Here is a 26288-nt window from a genome sequence, read left to right as displayed (position 1 = left end):
TCTTTAGCTCAGCGGACCATATGGTGTGTTTCTTACATGGAGAGGATGGGTGCGACCGCATCTAGGGAGGCGATGATAATACCAATCTCACAGATGCTGGCTGTGAGCAGGAGGGCCCAGGTTGGCTCCCCGTTGGCTTTACCGTGTCCAAAAACCTGCAGCAACAAGAAAAGATCGTAAAAATTTTAAGCCCTTCAGCCACATTGTGTCATGTTAAATTCAACAACAGCTTTAACACTTGCTTAACAAGTAATGATAAGTAATGATATCTGTCAGTCTCGTCATCTTTAAATAGACTTTTGAGACAAAGTTAGCAATCTTAAACACATCAAAATGTAACAAATATTATATTTTTTAATCATGTTTGCAGCAGAATCCAATATCTCAGCGTTTGACTGTTTGTATCGCACTACAAAAAACTATAAAAACCATTGTATGCACACCCTTCTATCTCAAAATTCATTTCCGAGCCTGTGAATTTCATCAGCCAGATAAACACCAAGTCCCCATTTTTTTCTGCAGTTCAATATTTTACACAAACCTCCACCCAACTTCTGGCGCGGTTGTTTGGACCTTTTGCACTGCTATGGCAGGTGAATGTAACACCGCGGCTTTAGGTGAACTCACTCTGAGAAACGGGATGATGCCGTCCCTTGAAATGGCCTGAAGGAGACGTGGCGCTCCTGTCAGACTCTGGAGTCCAGCTCCGCAGGTGGAGAAGAAGGAACCGAACACGATGACCCAGGGTGACGGCCACGCCAGCGTGCCAATCACCAGGTTACCACTGACCCCTTCACCAAACCTGGAGAGTGCCAAAACAGCCGTATTCAGCATTGACAAACAAATAAATAGCCTCGCCCAAATTTTAATTGCCATTAAGGAGAAATATAATAATAATAATATGTGATGAGATGAATCCTGAATATATTGTAACAACTAAAGCTGTCCAATAAATGTAATCCAGTTAAATCTAAAAATGTTGTTCCCTTAATTTGTTTTATATTCAACAAAAAAATATTAACCTGCAATATTTGAAATCGATTAAATGACCAAATTTACAATTAGACTTACTTGTCCCTGAGGACTACTCCCTCTATACAAGCACCAAACAGCACCACACAGGACATATCTGGGATTGAAAGTGTGAAGGAATATCTTGTTCAGAAGGAAAATTTGCATTACTCCTTTCAGAGTTGCCATCCGAAACTGACAGAGGCGCACAAAATTTCTTTCCATTGACCTCAGCTCAGTGAAGGATACACACAGTAGATGTTGTGGTGATGGCTGCAATGGTGCCAATGGGGATGGACTTTTGAGCATCGCGCAGGTCCCCAGAGCGGTTTGAGCCAGCCATGATACCTGGAAGATGAAATAATGAGGAGATTTTACACTTGCTCCTACGCACGCATACATACGATGGGTGGGCAGTGGACCTTGTGAGGAGCTGTACGATCGGCTGCAGCTGATCACGGTGCCCTGCTGTCTCTTGAATGAACGGAGGTCTGGCAGCTTAGCTACAGCAATTAAAGCTGTGTGGAATATATGTTGCTGTAAAATGAACTATTCGCATTTTATGGCAGACTTGCCTCATTTATATGACATATAACACATACCACAGCAGATTTGGTGGGCTGCCTTCTATGTTTAGAAAGGTTTGTTTTGAAAAACAGCAATACTGCTGTTTATTCTGTAGTTTGGTTTTTAGCAACCTTTAATGAGGGCTGTTTTATTTAATCCTTACGCCGCCTTGCTTCAGCAACTCAAAGAGATAAACTATGCACAGAGAAGAATGAACACCATAGAGACTGTCAGAGAGGAGACAGCCAGAGTGAACCAAATGTGTACTGAGTCAAAGGATGCTGACATGCTACTTCTTGACTTATCGTTAAGCATTGATCCAAGCAACTTTAAAGCCACTTTAAGATTGGCAGCTCCTGTCTGGGGCTCACCTGTAACGGATGGGAAATATATCCCCACCAGCAGGGTGAAGAAGCTGGTGATGTCAGCCAGGACGTAGCGGGAGGAGCTGGTTACAAGGCCGTCTGAGTCAGCGTCTGATGCAAGTCCCCGTTTCTCCAGGATCATCCCCTTTTCCAAGTAGTTACCAAAGAGGTTCTCTGAGAAACAGGCGGACATGTCAAGTTTTCGTCAGGTTGAGCAATAGAAGGTCATTTGTTGTCCTCTGTTACCTGCCAGGATGCCACTGGTGACCCCTGGGATGCCCTGTATCTCTGTGACATTGTTGTTGGTGAAGTATTCATCACAAGTGGCATTGAGGGAGTCGGAATCACAGAAGGACCTCCACAGTTTGGTGGTGACAGTCTCGTTGTCTATTTCAATAACCTTTGCACAGACGTCATATCCTTTAGAGAGAAGAGTTCGATTCCCCAGGATGCAGACACTGCAGAGCAAGCCAGCCAAAATCCTCATTGTCACAAAGTCGAAACTGATATCACTTCACTGTCACTTCGCTGTTGACATCGCTAATTCAGCTACTTACGGAAAGACAGGAGGTTCAATGGCAGTCATGATGACTCCTGCATAGACAGCCACGATGGAGAGGATGACACAAGCCAGGAAGACCAGCGCCAACTTGTTGACATATTTAACTCCCACAAACACCACCAGTGCCATCAGGCTCAGCACGATGGTGCCATACACCCGCATGTTGTTGAGGAGGGCTGCCTCTGCCTCGGACCCCTCCAGGCCCTCAATTCTGAAGATGGCTGCCTGAGGAACAATATAAATCTAAAGGAATGAAAAGATGAGGATGAGGGAATGAAACGCGACAAAGTGGTGAGGGGAAAGGACAATAGAAAAAAAGTTAACTCACTAATATCATGCTAGGTTGCTACTGTGAAGTTTATTAACATAGAAAACTGTGAAACTTGTAAATTTACGTCATACATTTTGGTAAAAAAAAAAATAAAAACAATCCAAAACAATTGCCAAATGATTTTGTGGTTCATTTCTGTTGATTGACTGGTTGATCGATCAAAGGATCCTTCCAGCTCTAGTGATTCTGTGATATTTAAAATGTTTTGTATTGTGGGGATTAACAGGGGCCAGGGAACATGTTTTTGGGGCCTTCAGACATTTTGTTACACGCTTGCAGGCTGATCACAAATATTTGTTACATTAAAGTCTGCCATGAATTGTCAATGTGTCTTGAATTTTTGTGTTTTATAATTATAATCAAGGTGGCTCACCAGCAGAATTTCGATGCAGCCAAGAATGTACATGGCACCTGCAAAAGTGGTACCTAAGTAGAAGCAGATCCCAACAGCTCCACCAAACTCAGGGCCCAGCGAGCGAGAGATCATGTAATACGAACCTCCAGCTGTGAGGCAAAAACACACAGGGGAGTCACCGTTCTGTCGCACAAAAGACACACTAATATGTCCCCTTAAACATCCACTCACCTGGTACAACTCCATTTGTTGCAATGGCACTCATGGAGATGGCTGTGAGCATGGTCTGAAAGCAGAAGCACACAAACAGAGGAGGGTTACGGGATTCTGAGAGGCAGCAGGTGGACGCATGACATTAAAGATGGCTGAGCTGATGAACTCAGGGAGTCAGCAGAGAAGAACACCCAGAGATCCACAGATATGTTTTCTGCCACAAGCAGAAGCAGGAAGGACCTTTTGATTCCACCTCACTTCTGAGGAAGTTGCTTTTAGCCGGTTTGTTCTTTTGGAGGTTCACATTTGTATTTTTGGATGAAATGTCTCCAACAGTTGCTGAATGGGTTCCAATGATTTTCATTGGTCATGTTTAATGACAACGTCAACTCTGTTATCCTTTTCATCTAGCGTTACCATCAGGTCAAACTTTTTTTCTAACCAAATACCTGGAAAATTAATGGCATTCCTATCTCTAAATTAAAATGTGTGTGTTGCCTGAGCAGCCTGGCTCATATCAGCTGCTACACACACCTGCAGAGTTTTGTGAGATTTTTCAGCTGGATATAGATTTTTTTTTTGGAGGGGGGGGGGGGTATTGATTGATTATCTGCTGATCACCCACTGCTCTGCTGACAAATGCTGATTTACTCACTGTGGAGCAACACATGAAGACGATTATGAAGGAACCTAAAACACCTCCAACTCCAACCATCCAGGTCATCCGCAAGAAGAGAATCACCCCAAAAATGTTCTGGATACATGGCAGATACACCCCCATCAGAGTACCCAGCTGTGGTGCCTGAAAAATTTAAACAACAAAGCATTCTCAGTCTAAGTCTAGTTTGCTTTTTAAATATAACCTGGATCAATTACAATTCCAAGTACAGCTCTGGTATAAAAAAATGACAAGAAATAATCTTGAGGAGCATAAGACATGCTCTTGTGTCTGCTTTTAGATAAGGAAGGGCAGGAGGCATTCTTATTCTCTTTCATTCTTTATGCGTTTGACGGTAAATCTGTAGGTTTAGAAATGATTGAGAGATTATTTGCTTACTAAGGCAGCAAAAACAACACAAACCAAAAAACCAAATTAATTTCAAATAAACATCTACTCACACTTATCCATAAAGCAAACGAAACAATGATCTATAAAAACACTTGGCTTTTGTACGTGTAAGATTAATGTCCTATTTCACCAATCCATAGACTACAGTTTGTTTTATTAGCAATTCAATTACAAAATGAGTCTGCTCAGTGATGTTAAACATTTATTTTTACTAAGTGGGGGAGAGGCCAACAGGGAACACGTAGAGCGAGAGAGAGAGAGAGAGAGAGAGAGAGAGGGGAAACAACTTGCAGTAGGTCCCGTTCCAGACCTGAGTCCGGTACTCTGGGATAAACTGACTGCCTGCTATCCACTCAACCACCCATGCTGCCAAGAATATCCAAAAGTGACACATTAAGTCCTGTTTGTTTTTTTTGTGGTACTTGGAAGTCCTTGCATGACACTACATGAGGTGATGTTTGATGGGTAGATGAGCAAGCAAGCAAGACAGAGCAAAGTAAACAATCGGAGAGAAAGAGTGAAAAGGTCAATTGTTGCAGATAAATTTTAAACAACCTCGTGTGAGCTTTCCTCTCTGATGCCTGTCAGTCTGGTTCAAGCAGCTGCAGGCAGCAGATGAACTTGTGACCTCGTCACGCTGATTATTCTACCTTGACGGGCTTTTTGGATGGACGTGCCCCTTCCTCGTTGTTCTCCTCCTCTTCGTGCTCTTTGCTACCTGTGGGCAGGTTGGAGTAATTTGCCAAAGTGCTGAGCAGAGAGGAGACCATCGGACTGGTGTCCATCTCCTCCTACAACACACAGAAACAGGGAATATAACACATCTGGAGATCTACTCAGGATTGCTTTAAGAACCAGGGTCACACATTCTGGTGAATGAAAAATGTTCTCGCCTCAAACAAAGCCATATTTTTGCCGTCATACTGCTGGCTCTTCTCAACATCGCTGGCTGCAGTGCTGTTTATGAAAGGACTGCTCTCTTTGGGGTTCCCATCACCTAGAACACAAAAACAACAACTGGGAAATTTAGCAGTTCTTTCTGCACAGCTGCACAGAGGCAAACATCTTCTTATGGTTTTATGATGCTGAAGTCCCTCACAGAGCTATTTCACAAGCAAGCACAGCAAAACAAAAAAATATATATATATATAACCATAACATACCAACAACAGATAGCAACACCCATAAGCATATAAAAGGCATCCCTTTAATATCATCATTGCCATCCGCATCACACATGTGCCAGGGGCTGGAATAGAATTTACAGCTGTATATACATTAAGTTAAAGTCTTCAGGCTTTTGTCTGGGAAAACAGCATGGTGAACTCTTTACTGGAGAAAATAAGAATGTTTTTATGGCCAGTCGGGAAACTAACAAAGCAGATTTGTTTAGTTAGCCCGTTCTTGCAGCTACATTTTTGGCTCCGTTACACGGTCTTCGTCTGCATTAGATGGAAACCATATGATGCTTGAAAGTGAGAAAGCCAACTCAATTCGTCCAAAACTTGTCAAAACATAAACGATCAAATGTAAAGGGGCCATGCGAGTGACAGAAAAGAATAAACAAGCACAAAAGTGAAATAGGCATAGATTAGATCTATACCGAGTGTTTCTTGAAGTTTGAGACCTGTTCATATATCATTAAAACTCGTGAGCTCATGGTTTGAATGAGTCTGATCCTTGCAGCGGTTCTGCTACCTGCCACGCAGTTTATCTAAATCTTTTTCTATCGAAATGAAAAAGTGCCAGGAGATGGATGGACGTTTCAACTGCAGGCAGTTGAAATGGCCTCAGTCTGCTTTTCCTCCACGCGAGTCCCTGGAGAAACTTCCCTCCAGTGCTGCCTCACAGACCTTAAAAAGCAGAAAAGTATTTTTCTTTACTGCTAGTTTATATGTTGGAATATGTTGGTCGAACCGAGAGGAGCTGCGAGCTGGGTGACACGTGTTTTTGGGTCATGACGAACAAACTTTTCAAGTCACTTTTAGTCACTTTATCATATATATCATATATATATTACATCATTAAAATGGTATTTTCATGAGCGCAGCCTTGACTTGTGTGCTGTAGTTCATCTTCAGGCCATCTGATGAAATGTTAGATGCCAAGGTTAATTACAAAGCTTCTTTCAGTGTCTCTTGATAAGACATCAAATGCTCTGCTTGGAATTTTAACGTTGTCCAGATATGTTTTTACCTTTTTATCTAACTTAATGTATCATCAGTTATTCAACATTCAAGTGAATACAGGCTGCCTGAATTCTGCAATTTAAGTGGCTCTTAAATACAACGTATCCTTATATTTATATTTGGGCTCTCAGTCTGATCAGCCTTAAAACTTTTCAACGTGGGACATCCCCTTTAACTCACTGAGTCAGTCTTAGTGCAAAACCATGGCCTCCTGTAGTATAATGGATATGTTCAGGTTTCCCTCTGTACTTGCCTTGCCTTATATCTTAAAGCACAACGGTTGTTAACAGTTGGTAGTAATCATGGAAAGAGTTACATAAGGCAATGTGCTGTAGCAGAGACGACGCTGTCAAGTCACCTATTCTGATTGCCAAAGCTGCCACGGTATTACACATTAATCTTTAGAGCAAAGAGGAGAGTCCACAGGCAGCCAAACTGCCCTCAAACAACATAATGCTTTGAACAAAGGTCTGCTTTATTAAGGACGCACTGCCTGTAAAATCAGATTACAAAGTATTTCAATTTAATGTTTTGAGTTTCGATCTTTTATCAATCTGAAAATTTTATGAAAGTCACAATGGAAACGAGTAACACCAACCAATTAAACAGTTTTGAAGGCGAGGATTTTTTTTTGCGCTTGATTGGTTGCAGGAGTAGAGGAATACTTTTTTGTCACATCAGACACACAGATAAAATAATGCTGCAGAAAATCATAAAGCCAGACCATTTTCTCAACTGTGTTGACAACGTTTAACAGGAATACCCACAGAAGATCATTTTTTCTTGACTCTTGCATGCAGTTTAGTTTATGTTGACGCCAACTCACCAGAGTATTCTGTAATCCAACACGATTTTTAAATCTGCATTTAAAGCTGATTTCAGCTCTTGGCTTAGAGTGAAATCAGCTTTTAAAAAATTGCATTTTAAACATATTTTTCTAAATGCTTTTGTGTGTGTATGTGGACATGAGGATGTCTGTCTTCATGTGTGTCTGTGCAAGTTAAATATTTCATACAATGAAAATTTCTATTTTTAGCTTTTTAAATATATAGCTGAAAGTGACTGAATGTCTGCTCACAGCCTGGTCTGAATTATTTTGCCTCTTGAGCCTTAATAGCTGTTCTAAAATCATTTTCACTTTTCTCACAAAATTCAACCAAGTCCTGTGTCGAATTAGCAGTGATGGTCTTTCTCTTGTCATGCCAAGCGCTTTTCGAAAGTTCTTCTCCATTATGCAGCAGAGTATTCATAATAATATAACAGCCTGACTGTATTTACCAAGGTATAAAATCATTTCAAAATCTGCTACCCAACATATTTTGACCTGATATGATATGTAAAAGAAATAGGTCTTCGGATATGTACACATATGTAAGACCACAGAACATGAGCTGCTCGCACACGAATGAGTATAGGAATAGCAATACAGTTCCAGGAATGAGGCCCAAACTCTGTGGCACAGAGCATATGGTTTTACTTACCGTGGTAAGTTTACATTCTGCAGCTACATCAACAATGTGAATAAACTAGTAATGTAATAACAGATATCCTCATGAGAACACATTAAAGAAGCAGTTACGCTTATTTGGCACAAATAAGACCACTCTTACTTACTTATCTCTGAGCATACCCAGAGGGGATCAATGCTCTGATCTCTCCGTGTAAAACCTCACGACCCTGTGACCTCACTATGGATAAATTTCCCTCCTCTGATGTGAAATAAACCCCATTCCTTCTGTGCTCCATGTCTCACTCTGTTTCCAAGAGCGCGCACAAACATGGATTCAGGAAGAGATGGCCCGCTGCCATGCGCTGAACCTTCCACAGAATATGCTAAGTCATAGTCCTCAGCCTCACCTGCTGCTGCTAATTAAGGTCAAGTTAAGTTATTGATGTTATGCTGATGACACGCAACAAATAGTTTGTCTTTGAATGACTCGTATTTCATATATGAAAAATAGGGATGGGTTTTAACGTATGAGTGTTTCATTTTTGAGCAGGTTAAGACACAAATGACAAACAACATTGCAAATATCATTTATTTATTGCCTGCCAGTTGAAGTTATTGAAGCTGCCCTGATATGTTGCAGCCCTACCACCAGAAATGAAAAATGAAACACTGGTTGATATAACTTATATTTATGGTTCAGGTTTGGAAAATCTCTGAATAACCTGAAATGAATTTGTTTTCATTAGGTCAGATTTAAAATTTGGTATGTATCGGCCGTATTTACTCTGGTGCTAGGTTGATCTCAGTGGTCTGTGGAAGGTCGTGTTGCTTTTATCATATATATGTAATTTTTTTTTACATGTCTATTATCAAAAATAGCAAATCTCTGCATATGGTAAAGGCGTAGACTACAGTTCATGTCAAGGTCTTTTTTTATTTTTTTTTATTTAAAGAGAGTCAGCTACTGGGCATAGCGCTGTTGCCACACAGGAAGGCCAGAGGTGTTGCCTCCGCTTGCCTGTGTGGGTTTCCTCCAACCGTCCAAAGGCATCATGTTTGGGTTAACTGGTGACTCTAAACTGTGAGTGGTTGTTAGTCTCGGTCTGTCTCTGTGTGCTGGCCCTGTGATGGACTGTCGACCTCTCCAGGGTGTACACCGCCCTCGCCCAGTGTGAGCTGGGATTGGCTCCAGCACCCCTCCCGACACGGATAATCAGTAGAAGATGAATGAATGATTGAATGAGTCAGGTACTCTGATAGAGTACCTCCAAGGATTGTAAATCGGAAAGAACCCAAAAATAATTTAAACTTGATCCTGCTTGTAGATTAAATTTAAGGTCAGTGACCAGCTAAAAGAGGCAGTGTGTAGAAAGTGGATCCATAAAGTAATAAAGCCGTCTCCAGCACTGTGGATTACTCTAAGTCTAGACCAAAAGGTGTGATTAAATCAAAGGACAGAGATACATCCATGTTGGTTACTCAGCGTGGATAATAATCAGCTGGGAGATTAGAGAGTGTTGAAACCGACCTACAAAGATAGAGCCCTTGAGCCAAAGAGCAGTGGTAGATTCATCTGTAGCAGCTGTATAAGCTTCAGATACCTGTAAATGGCCAAGGCGGTGTTATTTCAGTAATCATATAGAATTACAACCACCAAGCATTGCAGTGGGGTTTAAAATGTAATCTCGAAGCAGAGGTAAATTTCATATGGTTTTCATCAGGTGAAAAATCTTTTCTTGAGGATCATCAAGGCAAAACAAACTGATTTAAGCTTACAGGTCACTGTGGGAACGACGTTACCACGTGAATCAGTAACCCACTCTAGCTCCTGGCAGTACCTCCAGGATCTTGCAGATCCAGAGTGGCAGATTGTTGCAGCAATTAGGAATTAGCAGTTAGGAAATTTAGAACCATCTCAAAGTAAACAAAAAGAACAGTCCTGTGAAAAAACAAACAGGTGCTGTCTCAAACCCAGCTTTGTCTGTGCCTGTAGCATAGAATAGCACGAGGCTATGGTGTTTTGCAGTTATTTTGGCTGGTATTCTTCCTGTTTTCGTCTTAATGCACAGTTCGCATCAGCAAAAGAGAAACCAAGAGCATTATTTGACAAAACCTGAAGGAAATATAGCAGAGGCAATGCAGGAAGAAGGGCTGCAAAGGACAGTGGTTCAAATTAAAAGCTGAGTGGGACAAATGAGATATCGCGACTCGTGCCTGCGGGCAATACGAAATAGTAGAGCATGCCGATTTATACTGTCAGAGATTCAAACAAGAAAGAAAGCATATGATAGAACAACTCAGAAAGATACATTAGTAAGTACAGTTAGATATAATAGATAAATGGGAAAAAAGATTTAAGATGCAACCGCAAAATAAACAAATTACCATCATTCCTTCATCCTCCTCAATCCACATTTTATGAAACTTCCCCACAGGCCTGTGAAAAACCTTTAGACTTGATGAATAAAATCAACACAACACAATATTTCAACCCCATCATCTCACCCATCTGTTACTTTACAGACCCCTTTTTTTTTTTCACCAGTTTGAACCAGTTTTCCCCTCCTGCCTCACAGATGTTGTTACCAAACCGAAACCATCTGCCCGCCCCACTGATGTCACCCAACCTCATCTTTTTATAGAGGTTTGGGATACTATTGGAATGAGTATTCAGGAGAACATAAACAGTATTCTGACTTCTGGTTATGTTCCTTCTTATTTTAAGCAGGCGGTAGTACAGCTGCTAATTAAAAAAAATCTAATCTGGACCCATCAGTGCTCTCTAACTTACGGCCCCATCTCAAAACTTCTATTTATCTCAAAGACTTTTTACAGTTCCAGTCCTTTTTAAATGAGCACAGCATTCTAGAGGCGCTCCAGTCCGGTTTGAAATTATGCTTTTTTGGAACTCCCTGCTCCTTCATGTGAAACAAGCCCCCAGCTTAGCTGTTTTTAAAATTGAATTCTTTGGCTTTAACATAGTTTGGGGGCCCAACATTTCAGCTTTTACGTTCTTATTGGCTTTCATGAAGGACATTATTTATTATGTGCAATAACAACTTCATCTCTGGTGTAGTAATCAGTACCAACATTTCTCTTGTAAATAATGTCACGGTTGTTATTTTTGTTGCATATTTTCTCTGCTGTGGTTATGGTTTTTGGTGCTTGTGGTTTGTTGTCCATGTTCTTGTTTTTGTTCTTCTCTTCTGTTCGCTGTCCACTTGCTGCTGGAACAATGTGAATTTCCCCGTTTTGGGGCAAATAAAGAAATATCTTATCTTATCTCTCTTATCTTACTCTTTTAATGGCTTCTATTTAGCATGTTGTTATATTTTACTTAATAGTGATTTTATTTATTTTCATGTCTAGGTAAAGCACCTTGGTCAACTAGGTTTTGTTTTAAATGTGCTCTATAAATAAAATGGATTGAAAGCTGCAAATATGGGTAAGCTTTCTTGAATTTGCATTAATGATTGCATTAATGATTTCCTGTTCACTGTGTGTATAATTTGAGGATCGTGTCAGATGGAGCTGCGCTGGATGGGAAGGATTCAGCTTCCCCTGTTTGAGCTTGTGTCTGTGTTAGCGAAACAAAAACCAAAAGCCTTTCAGTTAAAATTATGGAAGGATTGTGATTCATGCGCATACTGTATCTGAATGCATTGTGACCTTTTATGAATTAAACCAAATCACAATGCCTCAGATCCCTTACTGTGAGTGCCTGAAAAAGGGGACACTGTTGTCCAAAATTTTATATTTTGGTAGAAAACATCCTACTCACGTGTCATTTTGTCATGATATAAAAAAAAAAAAAAAAAAAAGAAACTTTCATGCTTAATAAAAATGCGTTTTCCATTTCACTTGACTGGTCACTTCACTTGTAAAACGTTACCAGGAAACACGGGCTCAGATCACAGTTATTGTTGAAAGACATTCGTTTAGTTGTTCACTTTGATATATAAATATACATTAAGAGGAGGGGTGTCAAACTCAAATTCACAATGAGCCAAAATTAAAAACTGGGACTAAGTTGTGGGCCAAACTCAATATTTATTGAAAAATGGACTGCAACTGTGCATCTTTTCCCTTCTCTCCAGATATGTAATGTTGAAACGACTTTATTTTTGCGTAAACACTGAATCTGGAACAACCAAAGCTTAATATTATTAACACATGAGAAATTAAATTTGAATATAAAACACATATCAGTCGTATTCCTTTCTTATTGTGTCTCTCTCCATCTGTAGCCTTTCAAGTTCCTATTTCATGTCAATCTTTTTTCACAGGCCAGCAACAAAACAACCAAAAAAATAATAGGAATTTCCTTCAATAAAAACTCAACTATTAACGGTCTGTGCTTTGGAGTAGAAAAAGTGCATCAAGACAACAAGCTCAGTTTGCTCTGATTTACTCTGATGCACGCTGGTTCGAGCCAGATACCTGACATCTCTTCTTAGATGCAAGCGCTCTGAGCTGAGGAAATCCTCAGGGTCACCAATGAGACGACTCCTTCATCTTCATCAGAGAGAACAGTTGCTCACATAGACATGTGCTGCTGAACACGGAGAGCATTTGAGCAGCTTGGGCACAGAGTTTGGGCAGCGTGTCGGGGAGGAGACACGGAAACTGTGCAGCACCCGCAGACTCATACTTTGACTTGAGCGTGCAACCACACTGGAGTTCAGTCAGCTCCGTTTGGAGGTTGGCTGGTGCACTTTCCACGATTACTGAGCAGTCCAAATCAGCGTTTCTGGATTTCAAAGTCAGGGAATCGCCAGGTGCACTCTGAGTATGCTCAGTTTTTCAGCAAACTGTGCAGTAGGCAACACGGCGGGTGAGGTAAGTTTACCCGAGGTGCCTGGTACAATGGATGCTGATGATTGTCAACAGAAAGAGAAGGGGCGCTTAGCAGTCTTGCATGATGCACCAACACAAAGCATTCTGGGATTTGGCGTACTAGCAGTGTATGCGCTATAGTCTGGCGGGCCAGATATAATTACACCGAGGGCCATATTTGGCCCGTGGGCCAGACTTTGACACCCGTGATTTAGAGTATATAACTCTCAATTTCAAAATTAACATCTGGTCTAAACTGGTCATATCTCAAATTATAAACCACACCTGTATTCCCAAAGGCTAAGACTTCAGATGTTTTCACTTTGATGGCAATTTGAGTTCTTATTTCATCGTGATACACATCTGCCAATAAACACTTTTCCCCAAACAAATATAATTGAATGCATCACCACCACCATGTTAAATAGTAACAATCATGATCATGTGATGGGAAGATTTAATGATTAAATTAAGGAACGACCTACTTTATCAATGTTAATATACAACCAAAAGTTCTAGATAAAAGAAGTAAGAAATAACACTAATAAAGCAAACATCCTTGAACTGATATAAAGGTAGCACTTGTAGTCCAAGTCACAAAAGCACCTCCTAGAAACACTGGTAAAAACCTTAAGGAAAAAAAAAAGACCTTACCATGCTACACAATTTAGCCTATAGGGAGCTAAAATTTTACAAGATTTTTTTCTCCAGGAAAAGATAATAAAAATAAAGATTAACTGTAAGCAAATTTGGTCTTAAAAACCAACAAACCTCCATATTGCAGGAATTAAGCTTAGAAAGTCAATTAACTGGAGTCTGAGTCTACCTAACAGTGGGGGGTGGGGAGGGGTCACAGATTAATTACTTCAACCGGGTCTTTTTAAAGTTTATGGGAAAGAACTAAACTCCCAAATGTATCGTCTGTTGTTTTATTAACACTATTGTTCCCGAGAGCAGGTTTTCTGACCAACTCAAATGTCACTGGTGGATAATCTTTCTGTCGACATCCGTGTTTTAGCTTCAGGACGGACAGCCATCACTTATCGATAAGAAGTGATCAGCTCAGAAAGATGAAGATCTGAAGATATTTTCTGTTGAGGCCACCACCGCAGGCACGCTCATGCACACCAATACACATGAAAGGCAGTGGTGCAGATTTGTACCCTTAATGTGACATGGCTATTACAAAATGAACAGTTTATACCGGCTTTTAAAAGCTTAATAGGACACAGGCTCAGGGGGATTATCCAGCAGCTGTTGGAGGCCACAGAGACAGAGGCAGAAATTAACTTCGGCATGTGAGAGGGCTGCACCAATCAGACGGCCAGAAAACTCACCGGCATACCACGGTCATTTTCTGCTGTAACCGAGGAATTAAAGCTAATTCCATGAAATAATTTGTTTAATTTAAATCTCTCTCTTTTCGCTGACACTCTATTTCATTGAGTCACACGCGGCTTGTTGCCTGCCTGGCTGGGTTTCTCAGATCCTTCTCAGCAACAGAGACACTGAAATGTGATCTCCTCAATAAAATATGGATTGAATTCAAATTCAAATTTTCCATCAAAAAGGCATTAAGAGAGTTAAGGAAGGAACTGGCTCATAAAGTCATTGGATGAACCCATGACGGGCTGAGCATCATTGTGACATTATTTCGGTTAATCCAGAAACATGTGAAACTATTAATGACATTCCCGTGAGGCTCAAGTGTACCTCCTTTGTAGTGCCAGTGAGGAAATGTGCACACACACACCCACACACTGCAAATATTACATTACGTGCGTGTGTGTGGGCATATTTCCCAAGATATGCAAACACTTGGGCTGTGTCGCAAACCACTCCCTAATCCCTCATTAGTGCACTATATTGGGAGTTCATCATTTTCTAGTGGAGTCCGAAATCTTTTGTGACAAAATGTAGCCGTGAGCTGGGCACGCTTTAATTGTGCGACGGCGATGACGCAATTAACGGCGCCAAAAGTAGTGTCCGAAACTGAGCATTCATTTGGTGAAGGAGTTCACTATGTAGTCCACTACATTCATCTCCCTATATAGGGAGTAGGGATTAGGGAGAGAGGGGGTGGTTTCGGACACAACCATACTCAATCTAAACTTCAGTTCATCCATCTGCCGTTAATCAAGGTAAAATACAGAGGCTGTAAAAACCTGCCTAAAGTGAGACAAGCCTCATTATTTCCAAATGTGAAGCTTTTATTCCTAAACAAAACAATGCTGTCCTTGAAATGTATTGACATTTCTGCTGCTCTAAAATCAGCGTGTTTAAATAGCATTCAACCAGTGCTGGAATCTGATATCAAGGCAGTTAATTGGACCAACATTCTCCTCCTTGTTGACGTTTATAACACATCACATGAGGCAAGAAAGTGAATGTGACAAACAGCCAACGCCGTGAGCTCATCATGTGCTGCATACTCTATATGCTGGTTGTAGGTAAATAAGGGCATGATCACAGTTGTTGGGATTGGGGTCAAATACAGCTGCATATTATATTTCTGTATATTTCTGAGTCAACATTTTCACATTTTTACACTTGTATAATCTGATTAATTCATTTGATCCACTATGGCTCATCCCACAAAGAAAAATATAACAGTGGCTGCGGCTATATGTGGCATTTACCACAGCTTTTTCATAAAAAAAGAAAAACAGCATTCTATTTGTCTAGCACTCTTAACAATGCTCAAACCACTTCGCAAAATGTAAAAACAAAGAAAGCGGTGAAACTAAGTACAGTAAAGAAATTAAATATAAGATGCATGGCAATCGCACAAATGAAAACACTCACAATGACACAATCACACATTAAGAGCAGCCCTGAAAAGGAGAGTTCTGAGATGGGTTTTGAAAGTGGACAGGTTAGTGCAGTCAGGGATGTGTTTGGGGAGGGGTGACCAATGGAGAATGCTCTACCCCCGCCAGGACTGGTGCTTGGTCCTGGGCGATGGTGCCAGAAGGTTGACATCAAAGGAGCGGAGAGTGAGTGATGGTGGCGCATGTCGGTGCAGTTGGAGTGGTCGTCGTGGTTATGGAGGGCTTCACGAGTGAGGAGGGGGATTTTGAATTTGATCCTCTTTGAAACAGGGAGTGGTTTCTTTAGAACACGGGTGATGTGGTCACTGTGAGGAGACGTGCAGCAGCGTTCTGGTTGGACTGGAGTTTTTTGGGGACTTTGGATGACGTGGCGTGAAGAATCCATTTGCAATAGCCTAACCATGAAATAATCAACACATGGATCAGGTTTTCAGCAGGATCTCTTAAGAAGAGAAAAAGGTCAATGTAACTGAGGTGGAAAGAGGCTGTTCTGGTGACGTGGTGGATGTGATGTTCAGAAGATGTTTAAAATATTAACTTTGCTCTGTTTGAATACTGATTCCTCTGAAAATATTGATATGTCTTAATCTGGTGGATGTCCCACTATGTCAGTGACTGTCTATTGGAAACCGAAGGCTGAGAAGGTTATATATAACGGCTTTGTCTAACTGAAACCAACTGTGCAAATACCACCGTCACATAATCTTTATACGGCCATTTATAATATATAGTAATATAAACAGGAAAATGCAGTTTCAAGATAATAAGAAAACCCTTTAGTCACTTCTGAACAGAGGAGACAGCAGCTTCAAAAGTGTCCCAGTCAAAAACAATCAAATGCAGTATGCATTATGCAAAGAGGTTAAAGCATCATTTTTTCCAATAATGGAGAGTCTACGCTGCTCCAGACATTCATAACCGTGTGAGCCAAAACATATTTCATTTGAGAAACTCATGTAGAGGCTGAATGTCTTTTTCTGTGACCACAGAACACTCATTTCACACTCATTTCTCATGCCAAAATGGATCAGATAATAGCTCTCAATCATCTTGTGGTCTCAGTCATGGCTGCAGTTAAAAAAAAAAAAAAAAAAAATCCAGATAGAGAAACTTCATATTTTTGGCCACAGAAATAGAGGGCCCTTGTCCGAAACAGAAAACTAAAACTACTTGAGGTTAAAAAAAAAAAGAAAGAAAGAAAGAAAGAAAAATGTCGTAATGTTTAAATGTGGCTCTGGTTCTCAGTATAATGCCATTCATTTCTGACTAAAGACATGGCTAGCTTTAAGCCATTCGGACAAACGACCAATGTGGATTTGCATCAGTCATGGTGTCAGAGTATTTTGTTATCGAGCCCAGGCTCACTAACTCACAGTGCACGTGGAGTTGTTCTAACATAAAAACACCACTAATGTCATTGGGGATTTGTTTTTGGCGTAAATGGTGCTCAATAAATAAGCTATAACAATGTTTTGCTTGGGGCAGTGCTGTGGCATAGTGGTTACTGCTGTTGCCCCACAATAAGAAGGTCGCGGGTTCAGTTCCCAGGTCTGGGATCATTTTGCGCGGAGTTTGCATGTTCTTACCGAGCCTGTGTGGGTGGGTTAAATTAAAATGAACAGAGTACTTACTAGTGAAATTGCAAAGTAAAGTACTGAAAGGAATGTTATGTTTAGGAGGGAAACTGGAGTTTTGCATTCGTTCTGGTGATCTAATAACAACAACAACCATGTGATGCTGCATCCCCTGTTTTTGACCTTTGAATCTGACGCGTGATGTAGATGGATGTAGAATGAAATAAAATGAGTAACATGCGCACATCAAGGACATGGAATTGGATCAATTCGTAGAAACAAGATGTCTCCAAATTTACCACCCTGACCTTGTCACTCGCGCCTGACACCCTCTTCATTCAGCGTTCAGTCACTGAAGAACCAGGACAGCACATCAGAGGATTACTGGCATTGTTTATCTGTTCTGAGCCAGTTTATTAAGGCTGTACATCAGTAATATTACCAGGAAGCAGGAATATTCAAATCCTTTATATGAAAAGAGGGCAGTTTTACATAAAGCAGAGCTTCCCGTGCAATGAGATATCTGCTGCAATGGCATGACTGCTCAGGTCCACGACAACTCAGCCACACAAGATGAATGAAACACACACGCACACACAAAGTTCAATTTGAGTGTAAAGTCTGCAAAAATGTGTTTCATGTGCAGAAATAGAAATAGGTGGCATTTTGGTTCTAATCAGATGATAAACCATCGGATCCCTTCCGATGTTTGTGTGACCTACCAGGTCGGGAATCACCTATAGTATGCCTCTTTACATTATTGAAACGAATCAATCACTGCCGGACCGTGTTAAACAAATTGCCTGGCTTTCCTCTTGCAATCTACGCAGGAACATTCCAACATGTTGGGAAATATGTCGGTTTGCTGAGAGTTTTTGTTTTCATTAACAGCTTGTATGAATGATACTGTCCAGAGACTCTATGTTTTTATTCATTTACATACATGTTCCTGAGCATCCATCCATTATCTACAATGCTCAACCTTACTGGGTCGCAGGGAGCTGGAGACGATGTTATCACAAAGTTAACATTTAGAGACAAGCAGCCAGACACAATCACATTCACACTTTCAGGCAATTGCATGTGCATGTTTTTGCACTAAAGCTGGAGCACTCAAGGCATGTTTAACTAATTTCTTTAATAAAAAAACAAAACAAAAACAAAAGCGTAAAAAATAGTTGGTTTGGCGGTGGGGTTTGTCCTGGACAGATTTCTGGCCGGTTCCCATAAAACAATTTTTTGTACAGATTAAAGAAGCCCATATAGTTTTATTTACTACCACAAAAAGTGAGGCTTGCTGCGTCCAGCATTTATTCTGAGTGAACCGATTATTATCCCTGCTTTAGCTTTGTGTTCAACATGCAGTTATGTGGTATCAGTCTTTCCATCTAAAACTCAGCAACAATGCAAAAATGTTAAAAGTTGAGCAGAGGAGAGCGCGCCCCCGGCCCTTTAGGATACAGCTACCGTCTGCTGAGATTCATTTAATCTGCTTGCCAGATGTTGTCATCCGGGTGTTTGAATGTGAATCAATTTGTCTGATTGCCCATATGTTAATGCTGTAGTCACTGCTGCCTTTTCACTGAGAGAGAAGACAAACAGGACATCGGATGAAAGATGCCGGAAACACTGATGTCAGTTAACGGAGGACAAAACGTCCCCCCTCACCATAATTTTACATCATTAGTTTGATCCAGCGAGGCAGTGGTATCATTATGATGATTGTATTGTAATGAACTGTTGAATGCCTAAACATTTCAGCATGGACGGATTATGAAGCGCTGTTCTTTGTGCGTCCTGGCCAGTGTTGTCAGTGTTGAAGTAAGTGTCCAGGAAATGAAAGCAAGTTTATGGACTATACGTACTTGTTCCAGTTTTCGGCTGTACAGTCTCAGTGAGACTGTGCCCCCCTGCAGCCACAGATGCTGGACACGTGTTTTGGCGTTCAGGTTCTCAGACTCCCCTCAGACCAAATTCGTCATCTATGTTTCGGTTTGCAGAACAGCTACCCACCGGATGATTTTCTTCCGCGCAGCACTCTGAGGAACCTTTACTGTTGTGTGTGAAACCGCCGTAGATCAGAGGAAACTCCACAACCTCTTTTGGCTCCCACATTTATCTGAAGGTTGGAGTCTCTGAGGTCACATATTTTCTTAATTTTAGCTTGAATGTGAACATTGACTGAAGCTTTCTGAGTATATACGCTGCACAGCTGCCACATGATGGCTGATTGGATAATTGTATTTGACAATTGAGTATGTAATGTAGTAACGAAGGTAATAAGTTGGTGTGCAGATGTTTTTTCCACAAAGAGTTTTAAGTGGTTTAGCCTTTAATCAACTTCATGTATTTTAAGTTTATTGTTAAGTATGATTAAGTTTTATATCAACATAATTATAAACTGGTGGGAACTTGATGTTTCAAATCAAATCAAATTTACAGATTAATTATTTATTTCTCAAAAACGTATTTATATCGTGCCAAATCATAACAAAGTTACATCAAGGCAATTTATTGCAGCCAACCCTGGTTGGGTTCAGAGGGAGAGATTGCAGAGGGGTGCAGAGAGAGACAGAAGATATCATTGAGAGTACAAACAAAACATACACAAAGCATGCAGTGATTGCAACCTGGAAGTTCTAAATGTGCTCCAGTAAATATTAGAGAAGAGGTTACCATGGGAATGTAATAATTACTGAAGGTAACTATTGCAGCAGCAGGTACTGAGCAGGAACATGAAGCAGCTGTAGGATGAGGACAGGGGGGACACAACACAGACTGCGGAGACACGTAAGGCACATCCATGGGAGACAGATAGACAGACAGAGACGGGGGGGGGTCAGTGCATTTTGTCTTTCCCTCCAGGTGTGATGCCCTCTCGTTCACACTCCAGTGTGCCAGCTCTTGCACCCCAAATACCGCCTCATTTCCTACCGCCGGTGGTGTGATGTAACTTAAATCCTGAACTTTTGGCTGATGCAACCATACTGGGCGTCATGGAAATTGTGCAGTCGTTTCTTTTTTGTGCATTTTTATTACCGTCTCAGAGTGGGATGAGAAAAACTGGCTAGCGTCTGTACTGACGGCGAAAAAGAACATTTACGTAATCTGTTGACAGCTTTGGTAGATTTCAGAGTTTACGCTGCTGAATGTGTGATGAGGGTTGTCCTGACATGGTGCTGCTTGGGTTTTGTCCTCCCTCCTGGTAGGCGGAGTTATCATTGGAGCAACTGGGCGCACTGACTATCCATCCAGAATCCATTTACGATGACATGATCTCATGATGTGGTCTTGTTTTATTTGGTTTCTATTTCACAATATTCAGCACCTTTTAGGACAAATATAGGACTGCTGTCCTATTGACTGGATATTTGAGAAATTAAGTTGTTGTATTTCGTGTTCCTCCGTTTATTCCAAATTTCAGTTTCAGCTGTGTTCCCTTTCTTTGTCATGACCTAAGAGACCTAAGAATTAATGGCCCAAACTTTCCCACGGTGTTTTCATTGCTTTACTTGTTCTGTCTGATTCATTCCAAAATCATAACGACATTTTCACCTTTGAGCAACTGATTAGTTTTTATATAACAGTGAAATTGAAGGTAGTAAATAATGAAAATATTCAAAAGATGAACTGTTTTGGTGAATAAGAGATACGTACTGCGTTTTAGACACACACTTTAGGCACACACTGCATCCATGCAGTATGTTCAGAAACAAACATGCACAAACATGCATGCACGCGCACACACCCACGCATTTACACACACTCTGACTATTATGAAAGCCGCATCTTGCCCCAGGGTTTGAGGTTTCTTAATGGGGATAGCAATGAATGAGTTTTAGAACTCATACTCTATAAGCCTCTTTTTTTTTTTCTTTCAAAGGGCTGGAAGTATTTGAGATGGACGTAAGAACCTACTGACGCTGAATGATCCTCTGGCACACACTTACTGCATCGAGGTGCCAAATTCATCCAGTTGCCGATCCTTCCAGCAAGAGGGCTCACTCATTGTGAGAAATCAGCAACAAACTATCGAAGCAGTGCGAAGTGGTTAGATCAGATCGAAGTGCATCCCGCTGCTTCCGTTCTCACAACATCTGCAATAGCACAGCCATATCTAAGCCTAACCAACCAAACTCAAAGCAAAAGACAAAGAGTTTGTTGGTCCAGTAATTTCCTGCGTCCATATCGATCTTTCTTAGCTTTTCCCATATTCACGTCTGCATCCCAAAATATGTAATCAGTAATTTGGTTTTCCTAACTTTGCCCGACTTGCAGGTGTGCGTACATACATACATTCAGTCCCAGTGCTGACACTTGCATGCAGCTGCAAACTGATGCGTCCACATCCACACACTGTTATGCACACTGACAGGGGATCCTGACTCACCAGTCTGCAGCAGGTTTTGTCACTCACCCTGGCTATTGGGCCCCCCCTCTCCCTCCTCACAGTCCGTCATGCTGTTCAACATCCTGTGTCCTCCTCAGGCTGTGCAACACCGTGTGGAGCTTGTTGCTGAGAAAAAAAGCACAGGATGGGTTGGAGACAATAACAAGATGTCCTGAACTTTTGCTTCCTGACGCCTCTTTCCTCTTCTTTTTGGTGCCTCAGTTTAAAAAACAAAAACAAAAACAAAACAAACAAACAAACAAAAAAAAAACCCAAAACAAACAAACAAACAAACAACAACAACAAAATAAAAAAAAAAGAACTGCTGAGAAAAAAATCTGTTATATCCCTTCTTTTACTTGTCTTGATTGTTGCGTGATCTCGTCACGGAGAGGACGGAGAGACTGAGAGCGGCTGCAGAGGAGAGCTGATGATGATGCTCAGTGTCACTCACACGCACACTCTCGGTCTGTGCGCTACTCGCCCCCCAGTCAGTTTAAGCCTGTTGACTACATTCATCATGTATTCAGAAGGTATTATCCCTCTCCTCCCCCCCCCCCCCCCCCCCCCCCTCCCTCGTTCTTTCCCGAACGCATATTCATCATCATCCATCCAAATGTCTCTTTTGATGAAATGGATGGATGAATGAATGAAAGACGCAGGTCAGACAAGGTACTGTCTCCTGAGAGAAAACATCTTCTTTGATGTTCTTTTCAGATGGAAAATGAGATTCCATTTCATTAGTGTTCATCCACACACACACACACACACACACACACACACACACACACATCATTCCTGCATGATCACAACCCATTACCACTAAAAAGGCTCCAGGCTGCACTTGTAATACTCCATGAACTTAAAATGCATAACGTCAAAGTTTTCTTTTGGTTTAAAATCTTAATCTGAATGAAAAGCTCAGCTCTCGGCTGGAGTCAGTAGCGGAAATCCATCACAGTGGTGCTGTAGCGCGTTTTTAGGCTTTCATCTGGAAATTATGAAGATTATGGTTGAAGAAATAAGAAGAAAATATCCACTTTGTTTTAAATGTATTGTCAAACAACAGGCGCAAGACTGACAAGGCTGAACCCTCACTCATTTCTGACTATGTATCAATCTATCAATATCTTTCAATCATTGCACTAGAGGTTACTGTAAGGACTCCCCTATAGAATTGCAATTTGTGAAGAGGAAAGCCCCACACAGGCGAGGACAGATGGTTTAGTGAAAATATAGAGGTTGAGAGGAGCAGAAGGAGAAAAAAAAAAAGGACGAACCAGAACCAGTAGACGGGGAGAAGAGGACGAAACTGGGGGAAGGTTAACAGTAAGTTAAGTTAGTAAGAAGATAGGGACGTTTAAAGAGGCTGTTAAAGTCTAAAAAGCTGCACACTCATGGATTACACATCATCCCACACTGAAGTTTAGAGAGCATCATTAATCCGAACCACCTGTCGAGTGATAAAGATAGCATGGCCAAAAACACAACAGGCATTTAATGGAGAGGAGTGAGAGAGAGAGCTTTTCCCCTTCAGACCATTAGTATTTGTATATTTGACTGCCACAGTGACCTGTGAAACCATCTCTGGTTAGACTTTTGGCAGATGTTCAGCGGGATCTAATCCTGACTATCGGAAACCAGCTACAAGGCCTGCCAGATAAGCACTGACATCAGATGTTCACTCCTCTGGCTCCGCGGTAATGATCACAAGTTGCAAAAAAAGTTGTGCTGATGGTTGAGTGACAGAACGGCGGGAGTAAAAAGAAAATATTTATCCTGAGAAGGAGAAGTGTGCTGAAAGCGAGCAGCAGCTATAAACTGAATTATGTTCACAGGGTGAGGCCCAAGAGAGAAGGATGGAATTTACTGAGATAAATTTATGGGCAGTTCAGTCAATAAATTCTACCATTAGAAACACACGCAACAGGAGACTCATTAAAAACAGAGTGAGAGTGTGCGCAACTTGAAATTTTGGGATTTGCATTGGAAAGATAAAGGCGAAGACCAACAGCAATGTGCGCAGGCTTTCCTCTTTACGATGGAAAAATCGCATGCTGTTTTACTTCATCAATGTTTAACACAGCAAGGCAATGCGTTATTTTAAGTCCAGTTTAGTTTTTAAATAATCATCCTTTCCTGATTTCCTGGAAATAATATTTTAGTCTGGTGTTTATTATAGGGAGCAAAGATGTGAGCAGTTATTAAGCTTAAGGTAAAAATCTCACAGGGCCAGCTGTAAAATGTGAATTCAGAAAAACCTTTTTTTTTTTTTATGCATTCAGCACAAGTGAGGAATAGAATAATAAATGCCCTTGTCTCTATCCATGTAGTTGCAGGTAAAAAAAACAAAAAAAAAAACAAAACAAAAAAAAAAAACTATGCAAACAATAAAGATGCAATCCTGGACTTAATCTTTCAGCATGAAGTCCTCCATAGATGGACGGAAGAGACATTGTCTGTCCCGCATGGTGACAGAAATTTGGCTTTGACAGGGCACCCAGAAACATTCCATCCATCCATCACTCAGTAGAAGAGGTGAAGTGCGCCTTCACCTCACCTACTGTCTGTTCTATTCACAACTTCAGTAGTGTGCGTTATTTATTAAGATGGCGTTATAGGAAATAAACCCGTAAATAATCATTGATTCATTATTTATAAATGTGATAGACAAATTGATTAAAAGGCGATTATATGTCAATGTGATTGTCATCACACCAAATTCTGTTATGGTATGTGCTTTTATGTTTTTCTGTTTTGCTCTCGGTGCTCTATGTGCTGTACACCATTTCCCTGCCCTGTCAATGAGAGTGGGCTCTTGGCTGGGCTTTGATTGGCAGAAAGCCTGAGAGCAATCGTCATCTGGGCCAAGCGGCTTTGGCTCTTAACCCATGAGCACCTCCCTCCCTCCATCCCACTCCTGTCTGCCCGCTGCTGCACATGTGGCTCTGGATACGAGAGTTTACAAATTCATTCACACCTCTGTTGGTATACAAAAACATGCAAACGGACGCTACACACATGTACGTTACCTAAACAGAAAGCACAATCACACGGCCATATGCAAACACACACACGCACACACCGGAGTGGACTTTATGATGCCCTAATCCTGCAGATTAAGGCCATGCAGCGATGGGCTGAAATCCACTTATTCTTTTTCCTGATCAAACAGAGGGCCTGCTCTATCTATTGGTCAGCTTGCGAGCTGACATCTAACACTTGTCACAACCACTTATCTGAAAAACATCTATTCCGATAACAGACCCGTTTGATCAGTGAAGTTTACTCTAATTAGACGAGCGGTTTAATCCGAGGTTTTCTGCACCGCTGCATCACAATCAACACATAAATCACAATTCATGCCATACAATACGTGTCTCTCTGAGGGGGTTCAGGTTTTTATGTATCCTAAAAGTAGGAGTAGGAGTCCTTCACCTCCATCGCTGAACGTCATCATCAGTGACCACTTTAAACCCCTGCTGCAGTCTCAGACTGTAGAGCCCCAAATTCCTTTAATACCTACAGGGGTCAGTCATTAGTCATTATTGGCAACAATCTCCTGGTACAGTTAAGATTTATGACTGATATGGGGCTCTGACAGGCGCTGGGACACAGGGTGAGAGACCGAGCTCTTCAGAATTTGTTTCCAAGCTTGAACTGTGCCAGGGAATCCAAAGGCAGAAATGATCTCTGATCCTGCTCGCCAAACCATCTGTCTGTTATCACCCTCATTCAATAAGAGGGGGAGTGATCCGGCCACCTGCCAGCACACCATCTTCGTATCCACACAAATCTAAAAGGAGTGTCAGGCATATCCATCATTTTAGAGCTGGCTGTATTTAAAAGGAATGTGGAGAAGTAATTTTCACCTAGTCCCTTTTTCCTGTTATTCCTGTGGAAAATGAAAAAAAAAAAAAAAAAAAAAAAAAAAGTGCACAGAAAAAAAAATAATTATATGTTCTCTGTACATTTAACACAAGGCTTAAGACTTTCCTCCAAAACAAGAAAATGACAACTCTCCTTCGCCCATAAAAATGAACACAGTGTCTGTATGCGTATTCCCTTTGCTGTACTTTGTGTTTTTCTCTCCTGTGCTCTTTCTCCCTGTCCGTCATACTGCAAATACCGAATCAACACCGGCCCACGTTCCCACTCAACATCTGCTCAACACTTGCAATAATTATTATTAGTTGGTGATATTTTTAAGATCATTATTGGCACAACTTTTGTTGCAGCTGATCTTACTAAAGTAATTTTAGCAGTATCCGTCATTAATCCTCTGCACAGCTGTACTTTCTGGTTGCATCGCGTTGTGCTCCCTTAACTGCTGTTATTGTTCTCTCTCACTCTTTCCTTCCGCCCTTCCCTTGCTCTCCCCTCTCTGTGTCCCTGGTGCAGTATTTGTCTTTTGACAGGTGCCTGTACTGCTGAGAGGGCAGAATTGAGGTGTGCTGTATGTGCTGCCGCGTCAGTGGTGAAACAGAACACATCTGGCTGACCTCTTGCCCTTTAACTTTGTTTTTGGTCGCCATCGTTTTCAAA

The 26288-nt window shown here is 41.2% G+C and overlaps 1 protein-coding gene across 1 annotated transcript in view; it reads right to left on the bottom strand.

The window, feature by feature from the left end:
* Positions 1-26288, bottom strand: part of slc12a5b (solute carrier family 12 member 5b) — a 39015-nt gene that overhangs the window by 6795 nt on the left and 5932 nt on the right. Inside the window, exons 2-13 of the mRNA XM_029505461.1 lie at positions 5367-5470; positions 5124-5264; positions 4060-4206; positions 3423-3477; positions 3210-3340; positions 2501-2748; positions 2190-2401; positions 1950-2117; positions 1261-1359; positions 1072-1129; positions 628-802; positions 37-155 (exon numbers count right to left, since the gene is read on the bottom strand). Coding sequence (XP_029361321.1) covers positions 37-155; positions 628-802; positions 1072-1129; positions 1261-1359; positions 1950-2117; positions 2190-2401; positions 2501-2748; positions 3210-3340; positions 3423-3477; positions 4060-4206; positions 5124-5264; positions 5367-5470 — 1657 coding nt within the window. The remainder of the gene's footprint in view (positions 1-36; positions 156-627; positions 803-1071; positions 1130-1260; positions 1360-1949; positions 2118-2189; positions 2402-2500; positions 2749-3209; positions 3341-3422; positions 3478-4059; positions 4207-5123; positions 5265-5366; positions 5471-26288) is intronic.

This window comes from Echeneis naucrates, chromosome 7 (assembly GCF_900963305.1).
Source record: "Echeneis naucrates chromosome 7, fEcheNa1.1, whole genome shotgun sequence".
Taxonomy (NCBI): domain Eukaryota; kingdom Metazoa; phylum Chordata; class Actinopteri; order Carangiformes; family Echeneidae; genus Echeneis; species Echeneis naucrates.
The sequence above is the reverse complement of the archived record's forward strand: the minus strand, read 5'-3'. Positions and strand labels throughout refer to the sequence as shown.